Below are 24,597 nucleotides of genomic sequence, written 5' to 3'. Positions count from 1 at the left end.
TACCGTAGAATATAGAGTAAACGTAAGCCAATTCTCTCCATAATTTAAGAGAATGACTTCTAGAACAAAAGGTGTATTATAATAATAGAGTACCTTAAAATATATTTTAAGAGTTTTAATTTTCTGATTATTGGTGTTTTGTCCTAAATAATAGCATTTCCTGTGAAGAAAGTAGGTCAGTGGAACTACTGTCTGTGTAGTCTCTAGTTGTTGGCTCTCGTGCAAAAACAGCCAGCTCTTAATTACCCATGCTATGAGAACATAGGGTAATGGTTTAAATCCATCACATTTTTACCAGAATGTATTGATGAGTTCAACTGAGATTTCCTGGGGTTTTTTCCCCCCCTTTTTATGTCACTTTAATAATAGTCAACCCTTCAAAGTTCCAGCAAAGTGAAGGAAGACAACAGGGATTATGTTCTTAAGAAATAGCAAATGAGGAAAAGCTGGCAATATTGCTATTTTTGGATCACAGAGGGGAGATATTAATTAAATCATACACTTTATCCCTCTCACACCACGATGCTCTCGTCAAGTCTTAATCCTTATCGGTTAAAATTAGCACACATTTGGGTGAGGTTCTGGGGATTCTCATCAAACTTGGGGGACAGTAACACTTAGAAATAAAAAACGCTTGAACTGTAGGGCCAGTTTCGTTTGAGTGGTTAAGTTCAGTGGGAATGTAGGCAACACAGGACTTACTCTCCACTTGCTTTTGGCGAAGTTCTTCCGGATCTGGGCGCTGACCGACTCGTGGATGTTTTTGCTGAGGGCTGTATCACCAGCGATCCTGAAACGGAGGCAAAGACGCTTCTTCAAGAGGGTTTCTTGGTGGGGGGCGGGGGGGAGCGTCTGACACTGGGTCCCAAGCTGCTTTCCTGGGGAAGCCACGTCCTGTCTCCTCCCACAGGTTTGCTGAGAGAATGGCGTCTCACTATCCCTCCAGGCTGCTTATTTCACCCCCGAGCTCTTGTCTGAATGTCCATGACCCACCACCACTGCACTTCAAGCCCGGTCCCACCTCTGTACCCTGCGCCCCCTCCAGGATGGGTCAGCACCTTCATGGTGGGCCACTCTGCCCGGCTCCCCCTTCTTCCCCTTTTCACCCCCATTCCTGCAACATCAGAGCCCACAAGGACAACACAACCTGAATTCAGCTCCCCTCCTTCTCCCCCTCCCCCAGCTTCCCACCCGCCGTGTCTCACCTCTGAGGTCTCAAGCGTGTCCCCCACCTGGTCTGAGCACCAGACCCCTACCCTGGGTCTCCCTCCCGGCTTCCTCCCCACAGCCCCTCTCTGGCATCCCCAGGATCTCTGGTCCATGGACCTGCTCACACCCGGGGCCCACTGCTCCCTTCTGGCTCCATCCCGGCTGACCTAAGCTCCACCACGTTCTACTCCCCCTCCCTCCCCCCGGGGCCCCTCACCTTCTCTGTGCTCAGTGCCAGGGTTCCCAGCCTCAGCTCGGCCCTGCTTGGCACGCCTACTCCTGCATTTCCTAGAAAAGTTCTCAGAACCACAAGGACCATGTCACCGCTACCTTCCACTGGGTCCTTTACAACACTGGGCAATTTTTTCTCTAGTTCTTGCTTGACCTTAGCCTTCTATTAGCAGGGAGGAAGGGAGGTTTAGTTTTGACCTCCTGTCCTCAGAGTCCCCCCTCATCCTATTTCTTCCTCCCTCTGCTTTATCACACCTCTTCTCTCTCCCCCCCCGCCCCTCCCCCCATCCGTTCTTACACCTCCCTCTTCTCTCTGGGTTTACAGTCGCCAGTCTCGTTGATGAGCTTGGGGTCCCTCCAGCCCATTCTTCTCCCTCACATCCCTTCTCAACCTCAACACCACCCTCGCTCTACATTTGACCGCTTGGCCTCCCCCAATCTCACAGGAAGTTGCATTTTGCTCAGTCTTTTCTGGGCTTGAATCCATCCATCTTCCCTTTCCTTTAGCACCAAACTATTCAATTCTGAGCTGATGCCTGACACCTCAGAAGTAATTTCTTGGATCTCGGACATGTTAAGGGGCAGACAGATGCCGGGGACACTGACCATACTTTCTGGCTGGCAGGTGGCTGGCAGAGCCCGTCAGGTCCCAGACTCCGAGGGCCCTGGACACCGACCAGCCTGGGCACAGACTGCCGTGTTCAACCGATTTAGGACATGAGAGGAATAAGCTTAGGGCTTATTCAGATAGGAAACCAGCCCTGGATAAAAAATATGTTCCCACCACCAGCCTTTCCTTTTAAGAACCAAAAACATGGCTGGTGGACTCTGGAAGGTAAGTCTGTGCCAGGCTGGGCCTAAGTTTAGAATACCGTACAGTCTGCTATTCCCAGCTCAGAGCAAGACCCCCCTAAATAGACTCCTCTAGTTTTCCCAGCAGGGCTGAAAATACACAGCTCAGAGGATACTCAGAAACGAACCAAGGCCGGTCAGGTTTCCGTTACCAACAACTGTCAATTGCCTGCTTTTCCCAGACGCACATCAGTGAAGAGAAATATGTGAATGAGCAGATCCACCCGAAACCCAAGGGACGAGGAGGCTGGGGAGGTTTCGTTATTAAGCCTCTTCTCCTGGAGGCCTCACGCGAGTGTTTCCTCCTGCTTGTAACAGCTGCATCCTCAGAAAAGAAGGCCAGTTCCACCTCGTGGTGGTCGGCTCCTTCTTGGAAACCAGGGGGCAGAAGTGGTAGGAAGGATGGAATTCTCGGGCTGAGCACCGACGAGGGGCAGAGCCCGCTCCAAACCAAACAGGCCGGGTGTCGGGGTGTCAGGGAGACTCCCTTCCCTGTGGGTGAGCAAGGCTGAGAGGGGAGGAAAACGCAAATTTTCAGTTATTCTAGGAATGTCCCGTGCTCACTTCCCACAGTGCCAGGGCGTGCTGCCGCTGGGTGAGAACCCAGTGGGGCAGGCGGTGGCCCAGAGGACCCTGTTAAACACTCTTCTTGGAGGTAAAGCCACCTCGGCTCATGACAGCTCACAACCTTCCTCAAACAGGCACTGCATGGGGATATACGTATACGTAGAGCTGATTCACTTTGTTCTACAGCAGCAACTAACACAACAATGTAAAGCAATTATACTCCAATAAAGATGTTAAGAAAAAAAGACAGAAAGAGAGAAAAAAACTTAAAAAAAAAAAAGGCACCGCCATCACGCTGCTGCTCGCGACAGCCAGGAAGTTCACAGGGACCACGTGGGACACTCAGCACGCCAGGCTTCAGTGTCACTCACCCACAAAACCGGAGGCGTGGCATCTTAGCATTGGGAGGGACCTTGGATGTCACCTTGACTGTCCTAGGAACTGAACAACGCCCCTGAGACAGAAGACTTCCCTTATGAGTCCGCACACACACACGTAAAGCTACAGGCACCCCCATTTCATCTGGGTCTCCGACTCTCTCTCGCTTCCCAGTTTTTGCCTCTAAACTAACACAGGACATGGCGTTTATATCAATCACGCTCCATCAGGTCTGTCTGGCTCTTTTTCTCCACACGCAGATCATTAAACACTTCTCCTCGCCTTTCGGTGTTTTTGTGTTTTGTACACGGTCTGTTCTACCTGCACGGCTCTGACTGTACGCTTTTCTAGTCACTTGCTTAAAACAGGCTTGGTGATGCCTGGAGTGCACCCCAAACCCCTGGGATCCATCCCAGTTCCTGTGGTCACCGCAGCTTGGCTGGCTGGAATCCGGGGAGGGGAGGGGTGAACGCTGAGGAGGGTGCACAGTTGAAGCCCCCCTGGCTGGCCCAGCCTGGGATCCCCGTCCCACCCTGGACGGCCCGGGGACAGCCTTCTCACAGCGCGAGGCTGGCATCTCTGTGAAGTTCTGCTCGATTCTGAGCCCACCTTGCCCCTCTGCCAGGCCCCTCACAGTGAAACTGACCTTTCTCTTCTTTGTTTTTTTTCAAAAACGTCTGGTGAAGGAGAGATGAGGTTGTAACTGGCCTTCCTGCCTTCCACAGAGTGAGGCTGGACCAGTGAACAAGTTCTAGGAAGCAAATCACTTCCCTTCTTTTGAGGTCATTTTCCTCCTCTCTAAGATAACCTCAAAAGCCTCCTACATGAAAGATAAATAAGTACTGGGGTTGTAATGTACAACCGGGTGACAACGGTTAACACTGCTTTATGGCACATTTGAAAGTTGTTGAGAGTAAATCCTGAAAGTTCTCCCCACAAGGAAAAAAATTTTTTGTAACTAATATATTAGGCGATGGATATTAAGTAAACTTATTGTGGTAGTCATTTTGCAACATATATGGATGCCGAGTTATTATGCTCTAACACCTTAAACTTATACAGTGCTGCATGCCAACTATCTCTCTGTAAAACTGGGGAAAAAGTCTCATACAGCTATAAAAGCCAACTGTTTATAAAATAAGAAAAACTTTCATATCTTCACTGTCACATACTTTGACCTATCATCCAAAGTGACTTATTAAAAAAATATCAGGCTGGGCTTCCCTGGTGGCACAGTGGTTGAGAATCTGCCTGCCAATGCAGGGGACATGGGTTCAAGCCCTGGTCTGGGAAGATCCCACATGCCGCGGAGCAACTAGGCCCGTGAGCCACAACTACTGAGCCTGTGCGTCTGGAGCCTGTGCTCCGCAACAAGAGAGGACGCGACAGTGAGAGGCCCGCGTACCGCCATGAAGAGTGGCCCCCGCTCGCCACAACTAGAGAAAGCCCTCGCACAGAAACGAAGACCTAACACAGCCAAAAATAAATAAATAAATAAATAAATTAAAAAAAATACATCAGGCTGACACACAATCAAAACTGCCTCCTTTTCAGAAAATTCCTTCCTTCCCCTTTCCTTCTCCTGTCAGTTTGGGGTAAAGAGCATCTTTTGGAATCTGACAGCTCTGCCTGGAAACACTTCTGGCTTTGCTGTTAGCTAGTTGTGTCCTGTTGGCTAAGTTTCTTTATCTTTCTACATATATTTCCTTACCTCAGAAATGGAGACAAAAATCTACCTTACAGGATTATCATAAAGGAAAAAATGCGGTGATATTTTAATATGATTAGCACAGGGCCTGGGACATCATATATGATAAATGACGGCTGTTATTATACATTAAAATACCGTGAAACTCGTCAGGAAAGGACCTTGGGCAGGTCCCCTTTGGAAGGTTAATCAGCATATGAGCATCGGGAGAAAATGCTGCAGGAGACGGTAGAATAAACAGGGAACAGTGTTCTAGAGGACTGGCTCGGGGGGATTTCTCCTGAGGTCAAGGGTCTGCGCATTGTATCGGGTATTTTACTACTCCCGGCCTTTGTTTCAAAAAGGAGGCTCACGGTGCTTTAATAAGAAGAGCTTAATGACGCAATTGCTACGTGCCAGATGCACTAAACCCTTTCTGTGTGTGCATTATCTCAGTCACTGCTTACTTCAATCTTGTAAACTAGGTATTGTTATTCTCACTTTAAAGATGAGAAAATTCAGGCTCAGAGAAGTATAAACCCAGAGTCACTGGGTTCAACCCTGGTAAGTGGCACAAAAACAAGGTGGCCTCAGGGCACAGCAGGAAATGTAGTCCAGGATGTCGTAAACTATCAATTCATCCCTCTGGAGGTGAAGAAACACTAACTTGAAAAACATCTTAAAAGGAAAAGAACATGTGACCTCAATTCATTTATGGACTGAGTAATAAGTTCAAGGAATAAAACTCCACTCTTAATGCCTCCTTTGGGAATTACCTTCACTAAAAATGATCCTAAAATACTTCACATGAAGTGAAAAAGCTACAGCTATCTTTTGTGCATCTGTCATTAGTGCCTTCAGAAGACTGTGTCCTCGAGTGTTGGTTTGGGGAAAGGATGAAAGCCACCGGCCAGATGGGATGCAAGCTTCACCCGTGGCTTTCACAACGAAGCCTCAGCTGACCGGCCTCTCTAGTGGGTGATTCTTCTTACCACGGGTGCCGAGCTGCCTGCTCGCAGGTGTATCTTTTATTTGGATCTTTCTCCATCAGGTTCCGAATGAAGTCTTTTGCTGTTCAAAAGGAAGGCACAAGAGGGGGAGTCAGTATGTGGCTTGAGATATGACAATATGATACCAGGGTGCCTCTGTGGGCATCAAGGGTACCATGGAAACACGAGACCAGCCTTCCATGGACACTCGGGACCTGGGACATAAAGGCAGGTGGTACCAACATCTGGGGAAAAGGGAAGCCAAGGTTTGGGTTTCTGAGTGGTGACCCAGTGAACGAGGAGGCAGCCCAGCCAGGCCTGGGACCCTGCCTTCCCAGCTCGAAGTCCCTTCCTGCCGGCAGCTAGTGGCGCCTTTGTTTCAGGGAAAAGGTGAAATATCTTTGCCGCCAGGTGCCTCTCACTCAGCTCACTGCTGCCTTAGGGAGCTGTTTTGTTGACGTCCTCACGTTAAGAGCTCACCGATTCAACAAAGTCGCCCGAGCACCCACTGTGGATGCACAGCCCTCCAGAAGCCCCCTCCGCAGCCCCCGCGGATGATTACAAACAGCGAGCAGGAAATTACGGTGCAGGAGATGTGCCCTGGTGGGGAAGCAAAACTGCTTGGAGGCCCAGGACCAGGTATGACCCAGAGCAGGACACTGAGAACATGAGAGGTTGGGACCCAGAACCAGAAGATGACACGTGCCAGGTGGGAAATTTGTCACCTTGTGGCGTCTGGCAGCTCACCGCCCACAGGGCTGGACTTCTGGGGGATGGCTGGGGCCCTTCCTGACTCAGAAGTAAACTACTCCCCATGTGGCTCTTTCCTGCAAGCCTTGGAGAACTATAGTCCGGTCCCAGGTTTTGGAAGATTGAGGAAGAAAGCAGGGCATTTCCAGTTAGGAGGAAATAACACAAATAATAAAATGTGATATTTGAATAGCTCATTCATTATTTCATGTGATCCTTACACCACCCACCAGGGTGGGAGTGGTATTATTACCATCCTCATCTTGTCAGGGAGGAAACTGAGGCTGGAGACATTCCATTCGCTTACGTGGGCCTTGGGTTTGATTTTTATCCCTGAGGAGGAAATGGTGAACTTCCCTGGGAATGTTTTGTGTGGCACAGTAGCTGAGACTCGGGATCTGGAGTGAGGGCGTGGGTTCAAACCCCAGCTCTGCCACTTACTAGCTGTTATTTCACCTTCCGGGGCCTCAGTTTCCTCATCTGTCAAATGGGGCTAATAGTAATCCCCACCTGATAGGCTGTCCTGAGGACTGGGTGAACTAGCACACGTGCGGAGTTTAGAGTGCACAGCACACAGTAAGTAAGCTCAATAAACTCGAGCTAATACTGTCTCACTCCAGAGCACCCAGATCAGGGTATGGCCAGGAGTGGTGGAGGAGTGAGTCCCCACCCCTCAGCCTGGCTCGGGGCACGTGTCCCACACGTGTCCCAAGCCTCTCCTCGCTTCTCAAGTCAAGTCTAAGTGTCTAGCATCCTCAGGAGCCTCAGGACCGTTCTGAGCCCCTGGGGACTGTTGGAGACTCAGGTGGGCTGGGTGTCGGGGTCCCAGGAGCCGCCCACAGGAGCCGAGAGACCTACCGGAGTCGGAGATGTCGTCCCAGTAGGGGGAGTCGAACTCATATTCTGCCTTGAGAATCTGCTCGAAGAGCTTGGAGTCATTTTCGTCATAGAAAGGAGGGTAGCCGCAGAGCCTGGAAGACAAGAGGATCTCTTGTGAGGATCGGAACCGGCTGAGGACCCAACACCACGTGGTGGCTTGACATCCTGCCTGGGAGGAAGAGCTGTCTTACTCCTGGAGTGGAGGAAGCCTGCACCGTGTGCGCTGCAGACACAGTCTCAGCAAAGGACCCACACGGTCTCTGGGCACACGTGGCACAGAAGTAAAATTGTGACTTCACAGGTAGCTGAAAGGGTTAACCCTGGTGGCGACTGAGGGCAAACACATCTTAATGCTTTGCTCGTTATTCACCAGAGTCCTGCACGCCTTGAGCGCCTACCAGGCCGCCCTCTGTGTATAAACGTTACTGATCTTACTGCCTGGGATACGGTCCCTAATAGATGATGGGTTAGTGAAACAAACAACATATATGTTTGGTATACATTTCAAGACCTTTCCAGGTTCATTTGATTTAATAAATCATCAGAGGAAGAAAGGGAAATTTCATACACTTGAGTCACCAAATTGCCACAAGTGGCCCCAAACTGCAGTGTATCACCCTACCATGCCCAATTCAGGTATTTGGAAGGTTACAGTTTCGCCCATTAATATGCAATAAGCAGAAGTTGACATAAATTTTAATAACATGACCCTTTTTCCACTGAACTGTTTCAAAGTTGATTTTTAAAAGATCATATGGGAATTCCCTGGTGGTCCAGAGGTTAGGATTCGGCGGTTTCATTGCCGAGGGCCTGGGTTTGATCCATGGTTGGGGAACTAAGATCCTGCAAGCCACGTGGCACGGCCAAAAAACATTTAAGAAAGAAAAAAAAAAAGAGGATACTAGGATGTTGGTGCAAGAATCTTCTAGTTCTAGAGGTGCTGACAGTCATAATAGAAGTAGGAATTTTTGTTAAATACCCCAAATACAATTCGTGCCATGAAACTGTGGGTTCTCACTCCCAGGTCTGCTACGGGCTCTGAGGTGACCTTTACCATTAAAGGCCAATGATGCATTTTCTGGACCAAAATGTCCTCATCTAAACACGAAGAGGCCAGACTAGAAAATTCCTAATATTCTTTCTGGCTTTAAGATGCTGTGGGTCTATGCTTCCTCCCCCCATTTGTTTGGCTGGTCCACGCTTGAGGCCCACGGCGGGCAGGCAGGGGCAGCCTCTGGTTGGGACTGGACATCGGGAAGGGGTGAGACTGAGGCTGTGGCCATAAGTGACGGACAGAGCAGAGGGCACGGCTGGATTCCGGAAGGCCAAGCGCAAAGCTGGATGGCGCAGAACTTGGTTCCGGGCCTGAGACAACCCACAGGGCGGCAGCAGCCACGGTGAGAAAGTCCCACCCCCAGACGAGCCCTGAATCTTCCCACGCAGCCCAACTTTGTTCAAAGCACAGCTGCAGCCTAGAGACCAGTTTAATGAGAACAAATGAATGGGAATCAACAGACTCCAGGCCTTCGAGGGATTTAGGCTGCCAGCAAGTAAGAAATTTAATGAAGGTTCGAAACACAGCTTTTAGTACAAATTTTCAGCCGCTCCTGCCGCTCTACACAGCACCACTGGTCGTGCTGCACAGGGGAACGGCCGATGACACTTTTAAAGGCTGTGAGACATTCTGTGGGCTGATAAGATTCAGAATCATCTATCGCTACAAGGTTGATTTAGGGGCTAAGTGCCTGGAAAATTTCATTTTTAAAGATTTGCTGCCTTTGGCGAAGTAAGAGCCAGTGCTTCTGAAACCACGAAGCACATATTTCACTACCCAGGAAAGCCTGGAGCTGAGAGATGGATATGGAAATGTTTCCCATAATGAGGATTTGGGCTAAATGAAATGTGCATATTAGGAAAAGCAGACAGGGCGAAATGTTAGTTCATCTCGGAAAATAATGAAATTTTAGATATGCGAGGTTTTTGTTTATTAACAACGGACTGCGTTTTACTTTACAGTTTGGCTTTCTTTTCAAGGAAAAGAAATCTTCAGGAAAATTCCAAGAAAGATTTAATCTTCTTGTGCCAATTTTCTTAAAGTAATCCTGATTTCTTCTGGTTTTAGCTCCTCTTTTTTGGGGGGAGGGGGAGTATAGAATACTGTGTTTATGTGTCTGTACTGAGGATGGAAGGAAAGGAAACGGATGGAGTTTGGGGACTAAGTTAAAATTAAGAAAGAAAAATTTTAAATAAGGGCTGAAACAGAACAGACAGGCAAGGAGATGTTGTAAAATCTTCCTCAGATCTAGAAGATTCACAGAGTTCCCTGGTCAGGCTATTTCGTGAGCAGGTTTGTGTGGTGGGTTCAATTAGGAGAAATGACTTTGAGTTGTTTCTATCTCCATATACAGAATGCTGACTTCCGTGGTCCTGGATCCACCCATTTGCAGATTTCATCTCTGTGTTCATATTTTACATTATCAAACCATTTAAATAATCTACAGATGATCTCACTGTGGGTTCTCAAAGACGATAAAGCCACTCACTCCCAATTGTTCTAGGCCTAAAAGCCCATGGTTCAGAATAACATCTAAACTTGACAACCCAACAACAGATGGTCACGCCCAATACGGGCAACTCGCCTTCATGGGCTCATCCGTCACGTCCATCCCAGTCTCAGGATGGCCATCTAGGGAGAATGCTCCCACCTCCCGTCTTCCCTTTGCTACTTAGTCTGCCATCTCATCTACCTTGGCACACTTACACAAACATACTACTAACTCTAGTGTAGCTTCGACTGAGCACTTATTTTGGGTCAAAAACTCCACCAAGGTGCTTTGCTGTATTATCTCACTTAAACCTCACTCTCCCAGGCACTTCCCTGGCGGTCCAGTGGTTGGGACTCTGCATTTCCATTGCAGGGGGCACGGGTTCAATCCCTGGTCGGGGAACTAGATCCCGCATGCCGCGTGGTGCGGCCAAAAAAAAAGGATTAAAAAAAATAAAATTAAAAAAATATTAAAAAATACAAAAAACTGAAAACAAAAAACCCCTCACTCCCCCCCGGAGGTGTGCTTCCCCAGCACCTTCCCTGTGTCCTTCAGAGCCCCCCTCTGCTCTGCTCTGTCCCCGGGAGGCTGACCTGTACGGAGGGTTGACTGAGGGTTGAACTCTCTGGCATCTGGTAGGGGGTTGGCCAGTGGGGGCCCCAGGGGAGATGAGGAAGGAAGGAGGAAGTCAGGGCAGGCTGAGTGTTGCCCTGAGCCTTCCCATCCAGCGCTCAGGCTGGTTACACCCCTGGGCTGAGGGCCAGTGCTGCTCTCAAGGGAGGGGACTCTGCCAGACTCCCTTGGGTGTGGTAACTGCTTTCTCCCTCCCCCAGTCACCGAGGGTCTAAGGGTGCTTACGGCTCAACTGCTATAAATCTCAAGGTCCCGGTGCTATTCCTCGTGGTCCCCTCACACCAGAGCCGTGTATACAGTCCCTCATAACAATTCTCATTTTAAAGGTAGAGAAACGGGGCTTCCCTGGTGGCGCAGTGGTTAAGAATCCGCCTGCCAAGGCAGGGGACACGGGTTCGAGCCCTGGTCCGGGAAGATCCCACATGCCGCGGACCAACTAAGCCCGTGCGCCACAACTACTGAGCCTGCGCTCTAGAGCCCGCAAGCCACAACTACTGAGCCTGAGTGCCACAACTACTGAAGCCCACACACCTAGAGCCCGTGCTCCACAACAAGAGAAGCCACCGCAATGAGAAGCCCGCGCACCGCAACTAAGAGCAGCCCATGCTCGTCGCAACTAGAGAAACCCTTGCGCGGCAATGAAGACCCAACGCAGCCAAAAATAAATAAATAAAATAAATAAATTTATATTAAAAAAATAAAAAAATAAAGGCAGAGAAACTAACTTGCAGAAAGTCAGGACGCCAGCCCTACCTGTCTGATTCCGGGTCTGTGTTCTTAACTGTTTTGCTTGTTCACTAAAGGGAAGGAGGCTTGAGAACTGAATCTTATGTTTCAGTCTTGACTTTAAATTCTCTCTGCAGGCCATTTCATTTGCCCACCGGCCCCTTCATCTGCAAACAGAACCTGGAGACTGGACGCTACTTCCCCAACCTCATTTCCCACACTCTGGGTCTAGTAGCTAAGATGCTTGGGGTTGGTTCGCTGCCCACTGGGCACTTTTTGTTTCTGGACCAAGGTAAAGGTATGCACTCTACCTGGGCTGCCCTCCCCTGGCCCCTTCCATTGACTCTAGCACACCCCTGGAGAGCAGCTGCTGTGTTACTAGTAAGATCCAGTCCCCTGCTGCCAGGTGGGGTCGGAGCCCTGCTCTGTGTCCCCACGGCAGCGGACAGAGCTCTGTGGTGACACTTCCTACACTGCACGCTGCCCTGACCTGTCCACAAGCTCCTTAAGGCAGGACCATGTCTTATGTCCTACTTTTGTCTTTGGATTTTCAGTGCCCAGCCCAGGGTCTACCCATGGCAGATCCTGGGTAAATGTTTGGATGAACAAAGATGCTCTTGAAAAAGAGGCTTCATCGTTGGCTGTTGAGCCCCCTGGATGGGCTCTGAAACAGAGACAAGGATGACGGATGAAGGATAGCCCACCGCTGCCCAGCCCAGGTAGCTGTCGAAGTTCCCACCTACCCCGACTCCTCCCTCCTGTACCTCACCCCTCTCAGGAGGTGGTAAAAAAGCAATGCTCTGTGTCGCTGACAGACGTTCCAGAAGAACCCAGTGTGCAGGGCCAGGTGCTGGGGGCAACCCGGCCTGTGTTTGTAGAGAGAATGCAATGGGTTATCTAAAATGCCACTTTTGTCTTGCAGACAAGGTTCATAAAGGAGAAGGTTTTCCGTGAAGAGCACTTTTAACATAAATGAATGTGAAAATTGGCCATGGCCAACCATGGCTGATTCACCAGGGCACAGTTATTCTTGGAAAATGAAATGCTGTGATAGCATAAGAGCTCCTGCTGAGAGGTCCTGAGACTTGACTGTGGTAATTATGCTACATTAAGGGACGTTCTTCCTCCTCGTTTGCCCTCGGCCATGTATATGCGCCCCTACAAAAATGGACGCCTGCTGAAAAGATTTGCAAATAATGATCAGTTGTTACCTCTTTTCCCCTTTTATGTAACTTTATTGTCATAATTCACCTCAACCTTCTATGTTCTTGCATATTTCTTGGACCTTTGAATGACAGATTTAAGGTTCTGCCTTTCCTTACGGCTTTTGGTACCAGAGACAGACACAGAGAACATGGGAAGGAGCTGGTATCAGAAGTGCTGGTAGGCAATGAGATGTCACCTGTTAGGACGGCTATTATCAGAAAAACAGAAGTTAACAAGTGTTGGGATGTGGAGAAAATGGAACTCTTGTGCACCGTTGGTGGGAATGCAAAACGGTGCAGCCAGTATGGAAAATGTTATGGAGGTTTCTCAAAAAATTAAAAATGGAACTACCATGTGATCCAGGAATCCCTCTTCTGGATATATTCCCAAAGGAAATGAAATCAGTGCCTTGAAGAGATATGCATGCTCCCATGTTCACTGTAGCATTATTCACTATGGCCAAGACATGAAAACAATCTGTGTGTCCACTGATGGATAAATGGACAAAGGTGTAGACAGGGAAGCCATACAGGCAGGCGACTGGCTTTGCAGCTATGAGGAAGGTGGCTTTGAGGCAGAAGACAAGTTAGCAGCTGTGCTCCGGCAAAGGAAGGATGGGACAGAGCAGGTGGTGGTAGTTGGATCGGGGGAACAGATTCCAAAAGAGTTCAGAGGGAAAACCGGGAAGATTAGGTGATCAGCGATGTGGAGAGGGAAGGCCAGGATGCCTCCCAGGTCCCCAGCATGGACACGGGGGCTGCCGTCAACCGTGGTGGAGAACACAGGGGGAAGGGTGGGTCTGAGGGTGGCCCCGACACGTCACTGTGGCACCTGGCAATTAAAACTTCTCTTTTCAGTGGACATGGTCCCCCCTTGGGGAAGCAGCTCTGGGCAGTTGTGTCCTTACAGTTAGAAGATCAACACCTAATGTTCCACCCCAGCCTGCCTTCTGGAAAGACAGATGGCAGGAGCATGCCTGGGACCATTGTGGCCTGTCGGTGGGAGAGAAGGACAGAGAAAAGTGAACCTGGGTCTCTACTCAACCAAGTCCCACTATGGCCACATCCAGTAGCCTTTGTTCAGCCCTTTGCTCCCCAACAGAGCTGCAAGAGGATGCAGAGGATAGAAAATCTGCTATCCAGACCCTGTGGAACTCGGCAGGGCTGGGCAGAAGTTCAGGCCTGCCTCACTGACCCAGAGTAACAGTAAAATCAAGTAACACGTATAAGCAAGTTTTCTGACCACCTGAAATATGCTTAAGTGCCCAAACATACTGCAAATATTTTACATAAAAAGCATCTGAGCGCAACAGTCCACACTGACGACTGAATCATCATCAGGAAACAGCAACCAGATCTTGCCCTTTAGTCTAATTGGAAGAAGGGCTCTGAAGGTGAAGAGAGAAGTGATTTTTCAAGGGAAGGTGTGTTGCTGTTCTCTGAGGACTGACTTTGCTTTCGGAGGAGTTTCGTGATGTGGTTTCCTCAGCCTGGGATTTAGAGAAATAAAGACACAGATTCAAATCCTGGCTCCAACAAGTCCTGGTGGAGTGACTTTGGGGAAATTATATATTGTCTCCCGGTCTCAGGTTCCTTTGTGAAAGGAGGATAACGAGGCCCACCTTACAGAGAGATAGTATAACATATATAACATACACTATATACTAATCTATATTACATAGAACACACACACATGGATTGATGGATGGATACAGATAAAAGATACAACATTTGAAAGCGCCTGTCACACAACAATCACTAAATGCCAGCTGTCCACCCTTATCACCGCTTCTTCTCTTTTCCATCCCACCAACTCCATCTCACTCTTCAGGTTCCTTCAGCTGAAATACTGTGAACTGGGGCCCTGCTCACCACCAGGAAGACCAATGGGAGGGGGAGAGAACAGACGAGTCCTGAGGGACTCAGTTTACACACTAAATGTGAAAACAAAGCAACATATTTTAAAATTTTGTAACTAGTCTCAGAATCACCCACGAATGACCACACATCCTGACCTAAACTTCTAAACTGCTCTGGAAGGGAAGGAGAGAGATGCTCCCTCTAGTCATGATTCTGTGCCCTGCGTGATGGATATGAGGACAGGATGTCCTGGAGACCTGCTTTTCCACCTTAATCTTTGTGGGCCGGTATTTCCAAGCATGTTGCCAAGGAGTCCTCAATTCTAGGAATAGCTCAAGCTTCCCTGAGAACACTTACTCAAAGGTATATTTGTGAAGAAAGAATATTTTTATGCAATTGAGCAAAACAACAAACCTGCACGTATACTGCAAACCAGAGGAGCCGCAGAGGGCCCACCCAGGCCCAATGGGTCTCTGAAAAACACTCACAAAATCAATCCAATCTGGGCGTCCCTCCTCTGGATGCTAGAGTCTGTTGGATAGGTAACAACCACTGGACAGACACCAGTTCACCCTCTGTCTTGGCTGTCAGCAGTTATTCAACAAGTGTTTATTGGATGAATGTCTGGGACCCCATACTAAGGAATCTGGGTTGTATTTGTCTTACTCTGGTTAATAGGACAGACTTTTAAAAATAATAAAATAAAGCAAAGCATTTTAAGCTGACAAATCTCTGGCAATTAGTTGCAAGGCTCACGTAGCAAAATAGATTTCAGCGTATTATTCGGATTTATAGACCAGAATGACCAATGAGACCCGAATGTTTACAAAAATGTAATGCAATTACTTCAGCAACTAGAGATTTGATTATGTGCATGCCAGAGCTTTCTCCTTTCAAACTTGGAAGAGACAAGGGAAGGTTCACGTATTAGAACCACATGCAGGCTGACTTCAGCAAGGCATCGTTGGTGAAATGGAATGGATAAATGTCCCACGTCACCCCTGAGATTTGGTTAATACGTTGAAAGCTGAGAAGGAGGAAGCAGATCAGGGAAAGACCTAGAGGAGGAAGGAAAGGGACACCGGAAGGTAGACGGGAAACACATCCCTTAGAAAGTTTATACACACCGGAGCTGAAGATTGGGAGCCAGGCAGGAGGGGAAGAAGAACAAACACTTCCCTAAGCGTGAGAAGTCAGCAGCGTACTCCATTTGGAGTAAAATAGTTTAAGAAAATTCTGTACACAGTAAAGGGTTAGGCTGGACAAGACAGCACCCAAAGCTGCTGTGTTGTGATCCAGGGTTCTACTTCCAAGTGTATAACTTTTTGATTCTTGCATCAGCCAAATGGACAGCACCTCCAGGAAGTCTGGGGGATGAGCACAGAGGCCCCAGGCCTCCTCCTGCAGGTGATGTACATCTGAAGGAGGTTCGGACAAACCCACTTCCAACTCAGCTCCCGCTGACAGTGGATCGGAGGGCTTGGTGGGGAGGAGAGGGTGAGTGAGGGGAGCATCCAACAGCCGGGATGTTGTGTTAGGAGAAACACAGCGGAACTTGCAGCAGCTACAATTAGTTCTCAAGAGTGATGGATCTGCACCAAGGGGTGCAGACATCCAGTCCGGAGGTGATTAACATGCGCACTAACTGATGGTTCTGAACCCCGGAAGATTTCCAGCTCGACTTTTGCATCTAGACTTTGCTTTTTTTGTTGTGGGGCTCTTGCTCCCTCCCTCCCTCCTCCATCCCCCCAGCTTCCTTCTGTCTCACATTCTGCTTGGTAAGCGGTTATGAATCTGTGCAGACTAACAGCCGCACTTGGGAGATGCCTTGGTACCTCCATCCTGTTGGCCTTGGCTTTATTTAATTTTATTTTTTTTGGTTATCTACCTGATTTATTAGCACTAGTTTGACGAAGTCCGTGGGAAAGTTAATATACCTAAGGAAAGTAGACTCAACCCTCTTATATATAATACTAATGCTTCTCTCATTATTACATTTTTTTACAGTGGCACAAATCCCTCCAAAACTCCTCCCCCGCCCCAGACCTTCCCTCATTAAAAAGTCATAAAAATATGTAAAGCCATAAAGTATTAGGGGAAAAATATTTTTTATAAATCCTCCTAGGGTGGGAAAGGCTCTTAAAAATATGAACGAAATTAAAAATTGATACATTAACTATATAAATATTTTAAACACCATAAAGTAAAAAAATGACAGTTGGAAAAAACTCACTTGTAAGACATATACAGCCAATTTCCCTAATCCACTCCCCCTAAATTTTTTTTTTTTTTTTAATTTTTATTTATTTATATTTATTTTTTGGCTGTGTTGGGTCTCCGTTTCTGTGCGAGGGCTTTCTCTAGTTGCGGCAAGCGGAGGCCACTCTTCATCGCGGTGCGCGGGCCTCTCACTGTCGTGGCCTCTCTTGTTGCGGAGCACAAGCTCCAAACGTGCAGGCTCAGTAATTGTGGCTCACGGGCCCAGCCGCTCTAGCGGCATGTGGGATCTTCCCAGACAAGGGCTCGAACCCGTGTCCCCTGCATTGGCAGGCAGATTCTCAACCGCTGCGCCACCAGGGAAGCCCTCCCCCTAAATTTTTAAAATCACTGATAAAATTAAACATTTAGAAGAAAACCAATTCACAATAAAATGTATCAAAATCTACTAAAATGGTCTTAGGGATTAAAAATGGAAGGAACCCATAAAGATAAAGAGAACGAGAGAAGAGACAAAGCAGGCAAGAAGTATTAAATAAATTTTAGAAGCTGGAAAGTGCCTACATGAAGGAAAGTAAAGAAGCAAAACTATTTGCCCTGCGCAACCTTAGAGAGGCTAGGGCGCATGGCAAGACCAAAAAAAAACAGTTTTGTTGTCAGCCTACATAAGAACTCAAACCCTGAAATCTCCCCCCAACTCTACATAGCCAGAGTCATGCATAACTTAAAAATTTTTGCTAGTGTGCACATACACATTCACAACAATGAGTTTTCAATTTGGAGAGTTAATTCTAAATAATATATTTTCAAGTCTTTATAATCAATAGCGTTAGGTAACAAGGAAACACCATTGTATGGCTTCACGTGGTCATCAAAGATCCTGTGACAAATCTACTTTCATCCCTTCCACACTACCCCGGTGGTCCAGGGGAAACATGTGAGCTGGACAAAAAGCATTTCTGTTACACCTACAACTGTCACTTTCTGGATCAATCACATCACAAGCTCCTTTGTTCTTAGAAAATAAGAGAACTGGATTAGAAAATCTTCTCCTGGACTAATATTTTACCCTAAAAGGATATTTCAAAGTTAAAGCTAAATTTATGAAAATTTTAAATTTGTCTTCAAAGATCAGTCACAGCATCATTGCCATGGACATATGCTGAGTCCTCCTTGGGGAGAAAAAACAAAAACCTCCCAAATTATGAACTCCACCTTCAAACATTCCAACAAATATTTTTTAAAAATAAGTCAAATACAGAATTCAGACCATGCAACAATGTGTTTTATTATGTATGGGTTTTTAAAATTATTTCTGCAATCTCTCCCTACACAGGCAAAAAGAGTATTGTTTTGCATATTGGAACTTGCAGACCTGATCACTGCATAGAGAAGGGAAAATTATCCCTACAACACGCTTACCCAGGAGGCCAATTCATCTGCCGACCTCCAAGAACATGGAGATGAACATGATAGACAGACTGTCCCCCATCTGAACCTTCATTCACCACCATTCGATAACGCTCCTTCAGGCCCAGATCAGCAGCACATTTCTTGCCAAAAATCGTTAAATGTCAAAGAAGACTTTCATCGCCATCTTCTGCTGCAGAAATCTGGTATATATGTTTCTTGGGTATCACCAGAAAATGTGTTGGTGCTTGAGGGGAAATGTCATGGAAAGCAAGACACTGGTCATCCTCATAAATGATTTTGGCTGGGATTTCCTTGCGAATGAAGATCGTGTTGCCACCAGGCTGGGCGGCCGAAGCCTTAGCGATCTCATCTGCCATCTCGGCCTCCCTCCCACGCGGCCGGCCGGGTAGAAGCTGGCCTTGGCTTTTGATTGAACTTTTCACTTGTCCCCTGGCCTCCGATGGCTCTCTCCCAAGGCACTGCTGAGAATGATCAGAAACTGTTTTCATTCTCAGAGGTGCATCCCTGGAAGTGCATTGTGAGAGCACAGCAAGGTGATTGGAAGCCGGAAAGCGGTCTTGTGTGTTGCCCGACTCCGGTGCACCTGTACTTGGCACTGAATCATGGGCTCCCGGTCCCTCCATCTGAACCTCCACGAGTGTTTCCAGACCTGCTGGTGTGAACTGGTACCTCTCCCCTTCTCATCTCCATCTCTTCTCCTCCTGGGCACAAACCCTGCTCAGACTAAGTGGTCTGAATTCATGGCTCTTGTTACTACAGCTCCTGGCAAGCTGGCCATTTCCCTCTCTGTGCCCCTTTTGGTTTTTTAACTATCTCTGTACTGCCTCCCTTCTGCCTCTGTGCTGCGGTGCTACATTCCAGACGGTAAATCTTTTAAAACGTAATAAAAGCCTCTTTTGATTCTTTCATTTGCTCGGTGTGGTGTTAGACGAATTCAACATCCTGATATTCAGAGATTATATTTTTCCCATTACCAAGTGTTGGTGATATTTATTTATTCATTTATTTTTGGCTGCGTTGGGTCTTCGTTGCTGCGCGCAGGCTTTCTCTAGTTGTGGTGAGCGGGGGCTACTCTTCGTTGTGGTGCGCGGGCTTCTCATTGCGGTGGCTTCTCTTGGTGTGGAGCACGGGCTCTAGGCGCTCGGGCGTCAGTAGTTGTGGCACACGGGCTCAGTAGTTGTGGCTTGCAGGCTCTAGGGCACAGGCGCAGTAGCTGTGGTGTACGGGCTTAGCTGCTCTGCGGCATGTGGGATCTTCCCGGACAAGGGCTTGAACCCATGTCCCCTGCACTGGCAGGTGGAGTCCTAACCACTGCGCCACCAGGGAAGCCCCAAGTGTTGGTAATATATAAGTTCAAAGCCAGATCAAACCTTCCAAGTTATATTTTAAAAATTATGTCTCAAATTGAACGGGACGTCTTTTATCAAACACAGTAAGCACATCATCTCCTTAGATAATTGGGTCTTGGAGGATAAACCATCGACCTCCCCTGCCTGACGGCCTTGCCAATATTTGAAGACAGTCCTTCCAAGCCCAGATCACTGTACACCGCTCTTAGCGAGCCTTCCTCAAGGCCCGGGCAGGGTTCACGTCTCTCCCCTGGGAACTCGCCCCGCTCTTGCCTCCCATCTCAGTGACAGCCAGCAAGACTGGATTGTAAGTTATCTGTTTACTGTGTGTCGCCACAGTAAGCGACTCCGTGGCCAGGCAGTAATGAGTCCATCTCAGCAGCCCCATCAGATTGCCGGACACATATTAGGATCAATAAATGTTAGTTAAGTGAGTGAATGTCAATCCCCTGCCTTCCGTTCTCCAGGCTAAATATCCCGATGCATTTAGATGCTACTTAAATGACAGTTTCCAGGAGACGATGCTTTACCTTAAATGTTTTTCCATTTGGCCTGAGGCGGCACCATTCAGTGTGTATTGGGGGCCATTCCCTTCCTGCTTCTCCCGCTGGGTGCCCTCTCTACCAGGGCCTTTGCAAAGACAAAGGCATAGATGCAGGTGGATTCCACCCTCCCTGAGGTCACCGGCAGGAAGCTGCTCCCACCACCGTGGAAGATGCAGAACTTCTTCACCTCAGTGACGCTGCTTGTAAAATTTCCTCCATCACCCTGCGCCTATCCCTGCACTCACGGTTTGAAACCAGGGAGTATTTTATGTTTGGCTCTTTCCTAAGGGTTAGAGGTGACCCAACTGTCAACAGACAACCAACAGTCTTTCTTCCAAAGCAGCGAAGAGAGGGTCACAGGCCCATCAACAAAGCTGAAATATGGTCAAGCAGGACTTGTAAACAGAAGGCACTTAGGCAGCCATAGGGTCCACTCAGTATAGACTATGGCGGGGGGCGGGGGGAGGAGTGGGTATCTTTCTGAAAACCCTCAGAAAGCAGCCACACTGAAATGCAGTTGGCGAAGTAAAATCCGTGAACCTGTGAATTATAACCAACCATCAATGCCTGCTAAAACAGAAACGGTGAGGCTGGAATGACAAAGGAAGGGCGCAGGGCAGTGGCTGGTCTTCAAGGCAGGAGGAAGGAGCCGCAGGTGTACGAACCGTCTGCACGCACCACTCTGACCGGCCGACGCGCACACCTGTGTGCCTTGTCAGAAATCACCTTCGGGAGAGAAAGGTGACCTGGAGCCCATGACAGGCTTTATGAAAACACCCAAGGACGTCCAACTCCATCCAACTCCACTGCTCTGATCCCTCATTCACTAAAGAAACTCCCCATTTGAATCTGCTTTCTCCTGGAGCTTTTCTCCTGGAACTTGCTAGCTTGATGACGTGCATATCCTATTAACTCACAGGGCATGCATCTCATTATGATTTAATAAATGGACACTCTAATTGTGTCTTTTTTTTTTTTAATCTCTTTGGAGTCTGGCTAGTGTGAATCGGTTCACTGGGATCATCTGAGCAAGATGAAGCAACAGATCTGATTTCGTTTCTAAACGTCTAAAGCCAAAGTTCAGACCGTGAACCCATGGCGGCCTGAATGCGGCTACGTGTCCCACTTTGCGTAGCATATGAATATAAGATGATCGCTGCCTGCTGACAATGCCAGTTCATTATTCCTGTTAGTGTTAACCATCCTCATACTGAGAGTACTAGTAACAACCATCACAGTACCCCAGGCTTGGATGTTCACTGAGGTTCAGTAATTATACCGCATTCTCTCCTACTGAAGCTTTGGGTTCATGCCACCTCCCTGGGACATATGTATCCATAAAGAGGCAGCTGTCAGTGGTTGAAAGAATGGTGACTACCTTGGTGAGGAGCATCCATTGTCTCAGAAAATGGACGTAGCATGCGGGTTAAGCATTCTTAGTTCCATTCTTACAAAGCTAATTATGCTGTGTACATTGGCCAATTTATTTCTGTGACCTAGTTTAAAAAACTGAACCATGTAGGAGGCCAGTCAAAAAGTAAGGGTGTGACCAAAAGTATTTGCCTGGGATTTCCTCTAGGCAGAGAGGTCATAGGTCACAGCATGGGTAAGTACCCTCACCACCCACGGGAAGTCCACCCTAACCATCCAGCCTGCCCTAATGCCCTAATCTCCTTAAGATCTCAGTTTTTATACTAGCAAACATTCACCGTGTTTCTCCACAACATGTTGTATCCCTGGGCAGAATGTAGGCAAGTGATCATTCAACAATCTCCTTGAAGTTGTCAGTAGAAAGGCAGCCTACATGGGATCACAAGATCGAGTTTGGACAATGAGATGCTGATTCTCATCTTGAGTGGGGAACTTTATTTCCTTGGAACTTGGGCTATCTTGGCTGAGCCAACCGCATCAGCCTGGACACCAGCAGATTCATCACGGTGTCCAGCCCACTCCATCCTCAATCCTTCCCAGCAGCTTAGGCTACTCAGGCAAAGATGTGTTTTGCAGGTCCTGATCCCCAAAGGAAGATTCCTGGGCAGGGTAAGGACCTATCAAAAGGGTTTTAAAAACATGAGTCTCCTTGTTAGGAAAAAATACCTCTCCTGCCAAATGATGGATAACAGAAATGAGTGTGGAGATCCAAAGAGAACCAATTCATCAAGGACCTGCACTGACAAAATGAAGAATGTTTGCATGGCACACGGAGAGGAGAAAATGCGGTGTCTGTCACAGCCACCGTTGCTGCAATCTGATATCTCAGTGTGACAGGTTTATCAAAGGAAAATAATACCGCTGCACTCCCCAAATGGCAGAGACTAATCTCTTTCCCATTACAGGTGATGTGAAGAATGAGGGGCTCTGCACGGATCCCCAGGGGATAGCCGGCTTCCCCTGTGTGCTTCCTATTGGTCACGACCCACTCAGCAGCCTTCCTCACCAGTCTTCAGATCAAGGATGGGATGGGAAGACCAGGCACAGTGAATCCGTGGGAAGTAGCCAGAGTCTGAGGCTGAGGTCCACGAGTTCTAGCTTCTGACACTAGTTCAACCTGGAGCCAGCCTTGTGCTGGGAACACCAACCCGGCCAGAGCCTTTCACAGAATATTTTCGTCAGTCCTCAAACATGCCTCAGGCACCCCTGTTCCTGTGCCTGCATCCCTCCCCTGGTTGGGATGCTATCCTCTAGCTTCTCTGCTTATGTTAGACTTTTCCAACCTTCTAGACATCATTGGAATAGTGGTGCCCCCTTCCTGAATACCCCCATCCTCCTCAATGGTGGCTTCATCCTAGAAACTCCTAGAGCTGTACACAAGCCTTGCTGTCCCTCAGTCTACTTAGGAAGCTACTTGTCCCGCCATATACATTGTTAGTACTCTGGTGAGAGACATCATGTCTTTGTCATCTTATCTTTAGCACCTATTGCAGTGCCTGGAGTAGAGAATGTACTCAAGAAATGCCAGTTGTTGATACTGATAATGGATGATTTTTTTTTTCTTTTTGGTTGCACCGTGCAGCACGTGGAACTTCCTCAACCAGGGATCGAACCTGTGCCCCCTGCAGTGGAAGCGTGGAGTCTTAACCACTGGACCACCAAGGAAGTCCAATGATAATGATGAATTTGAGACCAGTGGTTCTCCAGGCATAGACCTATTATGTAGCAATTTATATCTAGGATTTGGCCTTTCACTCATAAGGATCTGAACATCTTGGAAGGTACAAATGAGACGTCCAAAGTCCATTCATTCTCTGCTTGAGACTCTCAGAGCTCTGGAAGGCACCAAGGAAGACAAAAACCCAGGCTGCCACTTTGAAGTCTGACACAATCATGAAATCAACCTGAGACTAATCCCTGGGGCAAAGCTACTGGTGACCAGGTAACCATCAAGTTTATGCTTATCAAGTTTGTACTTAAAATAGAAACAAAGAAATACAGTATTTCTTTGCTTGGTGCTCTACGTGACCCCAACCAAATACTGTATCGTATACTGCAATGATAAGGATTTGGATGTCCTACTGCTCAGATCATACCCAGATTTATATGCCAGACTCTCTACCCCAGATTTCTGAACTCCACACATGCTTACACTAGTCAGTGGGTATCCCAAAGGCATCTCAAGTTCAACATGCCCAAAACGAAATTCTTGATCTCACCTACCCCCTAAACTTGTTCCTACACCACTCTCCTAGCCATCTGCCCCAAACTTGGGTTTATCCTTGAAACATCCCTCTCCTTCACTCTTCACATCCAAAGTATATCTACCATCCTCCTCCATCCCTGCCCCCCTGGTAGAAGCAACCATTACCACTCATCTGACCTAAGCCTCTGAACCAGTCTCCACACTCCACTTCTGCTCTGTCCAATCCCTTGTTCACAGAGTAGCCAGAATAACACTCGAGTGAAAATCAGATCACGTCACACCTCTGGTCAACCCTTCTTTGGCTTCCCACTACACTTGGGTTAAAACCTAAGCTTTCTTCCAGGTCTCTCCTTCCTCTGGCTCTTGCTGATATCCTCCTGTCTTGATACTCTAACCATGTTGGCCTTCTGATATTTTCCTACCTATGGGCCATGGCGGACATGGTTCGTTACCTACTGCAAATCCATTTCCTGCCTTCTTCCTCACTAGCAGAACTGTGATTTCACTCAAGGGTGCACTGCACTGTCATACAAACGTTTGATATCATTGTTATTATAAAGTGGGTGCCATGCCCAACCTGAAACATCCATGTTTTAAGGGGAATTTGCTGTAATACTTTCACTAAGCTTCGGTCAACCAAACCATCTACTATGGACTGACTTCTGTAATCCAAATTCATATGCTGAAACCCTATGCCCCAACATGATGGTGTTTGGAGATGCTCCTCTGAGAGGTAATTAGGTTTAGATGAGGTCATGGGGGTGGGGCCCTCATGATGGGATTAGTGCCCTTATAAGAAGAGATACTAGAGAGCTTTCTCTCTCTCTCTCTCTCTCTCTCTACCATGTGAGGACACAGCAAGAAGGTGGCCATCTGCAAGCCAGGAAGAGGGTTCTCACCAAG

General features: G+C 47.8%; 1 protein-coding gene and 1 pseudogene across 4 annotated transcripts in view; both read right to left on the bottom strand.

The window, feature by feature from the left end:
* Window positions 1-24,597, bottom strand: part of CAMK1D (calcium/calmodulin dependent protein kinase ID) — a 409,414-nt gene that overhangs the window by 7,837 nt on the left and 376,980 nt on the right. For all 4 annotated transcript variants that reach the window (XM_068560283.1, XM_068560301.1, XM_068560309.1 and 1 more), the window contains 3 exons: window positions 7,522-7,634; window positions 5,917-5,995; window positions 703-790 (listed from right to left, as the gene is read on the bottom strand). In XM_068560283.1, coding sequence (XP_068416384.1) covers window positions 703-790; window positions 5,917-5,995; window positions 7,522-7,634 — 280 coding nt within the window. The remainder of the gene's footprint in view (window positions 1-702; window positions 791-5,916; window positions 5,996-7,521; window positions 7,635-24,597) is intronic.
* LOC137761498 (adenosine 5'-monophosphoramidase HINT1 pseudogene) lies at window positions 18,085-18,651 on the bottom strand (annotated as a pseudogene).

Source organism: Eschrichtius robustus, chromosome 1 (assembly GCF_028021215.1).
Source record: "Eschrichtius robustus isolate mEscRob2 chromosome 1, mEscRob2.pri, whole genome shotgun sequence".
Classification (NCBI taxonomy): Eukaryota; Metazoa; Chordata; class Mammalia; order Artiodactyla; family Eschrichtiidae; genus Eschrichtius; species Eschrichtius robustus.
The sequence above is the reverse complement of the archived record's forward strand: the minus strand, read 5'-3'. Positions and strand labels throughout refer to the sequence as shown.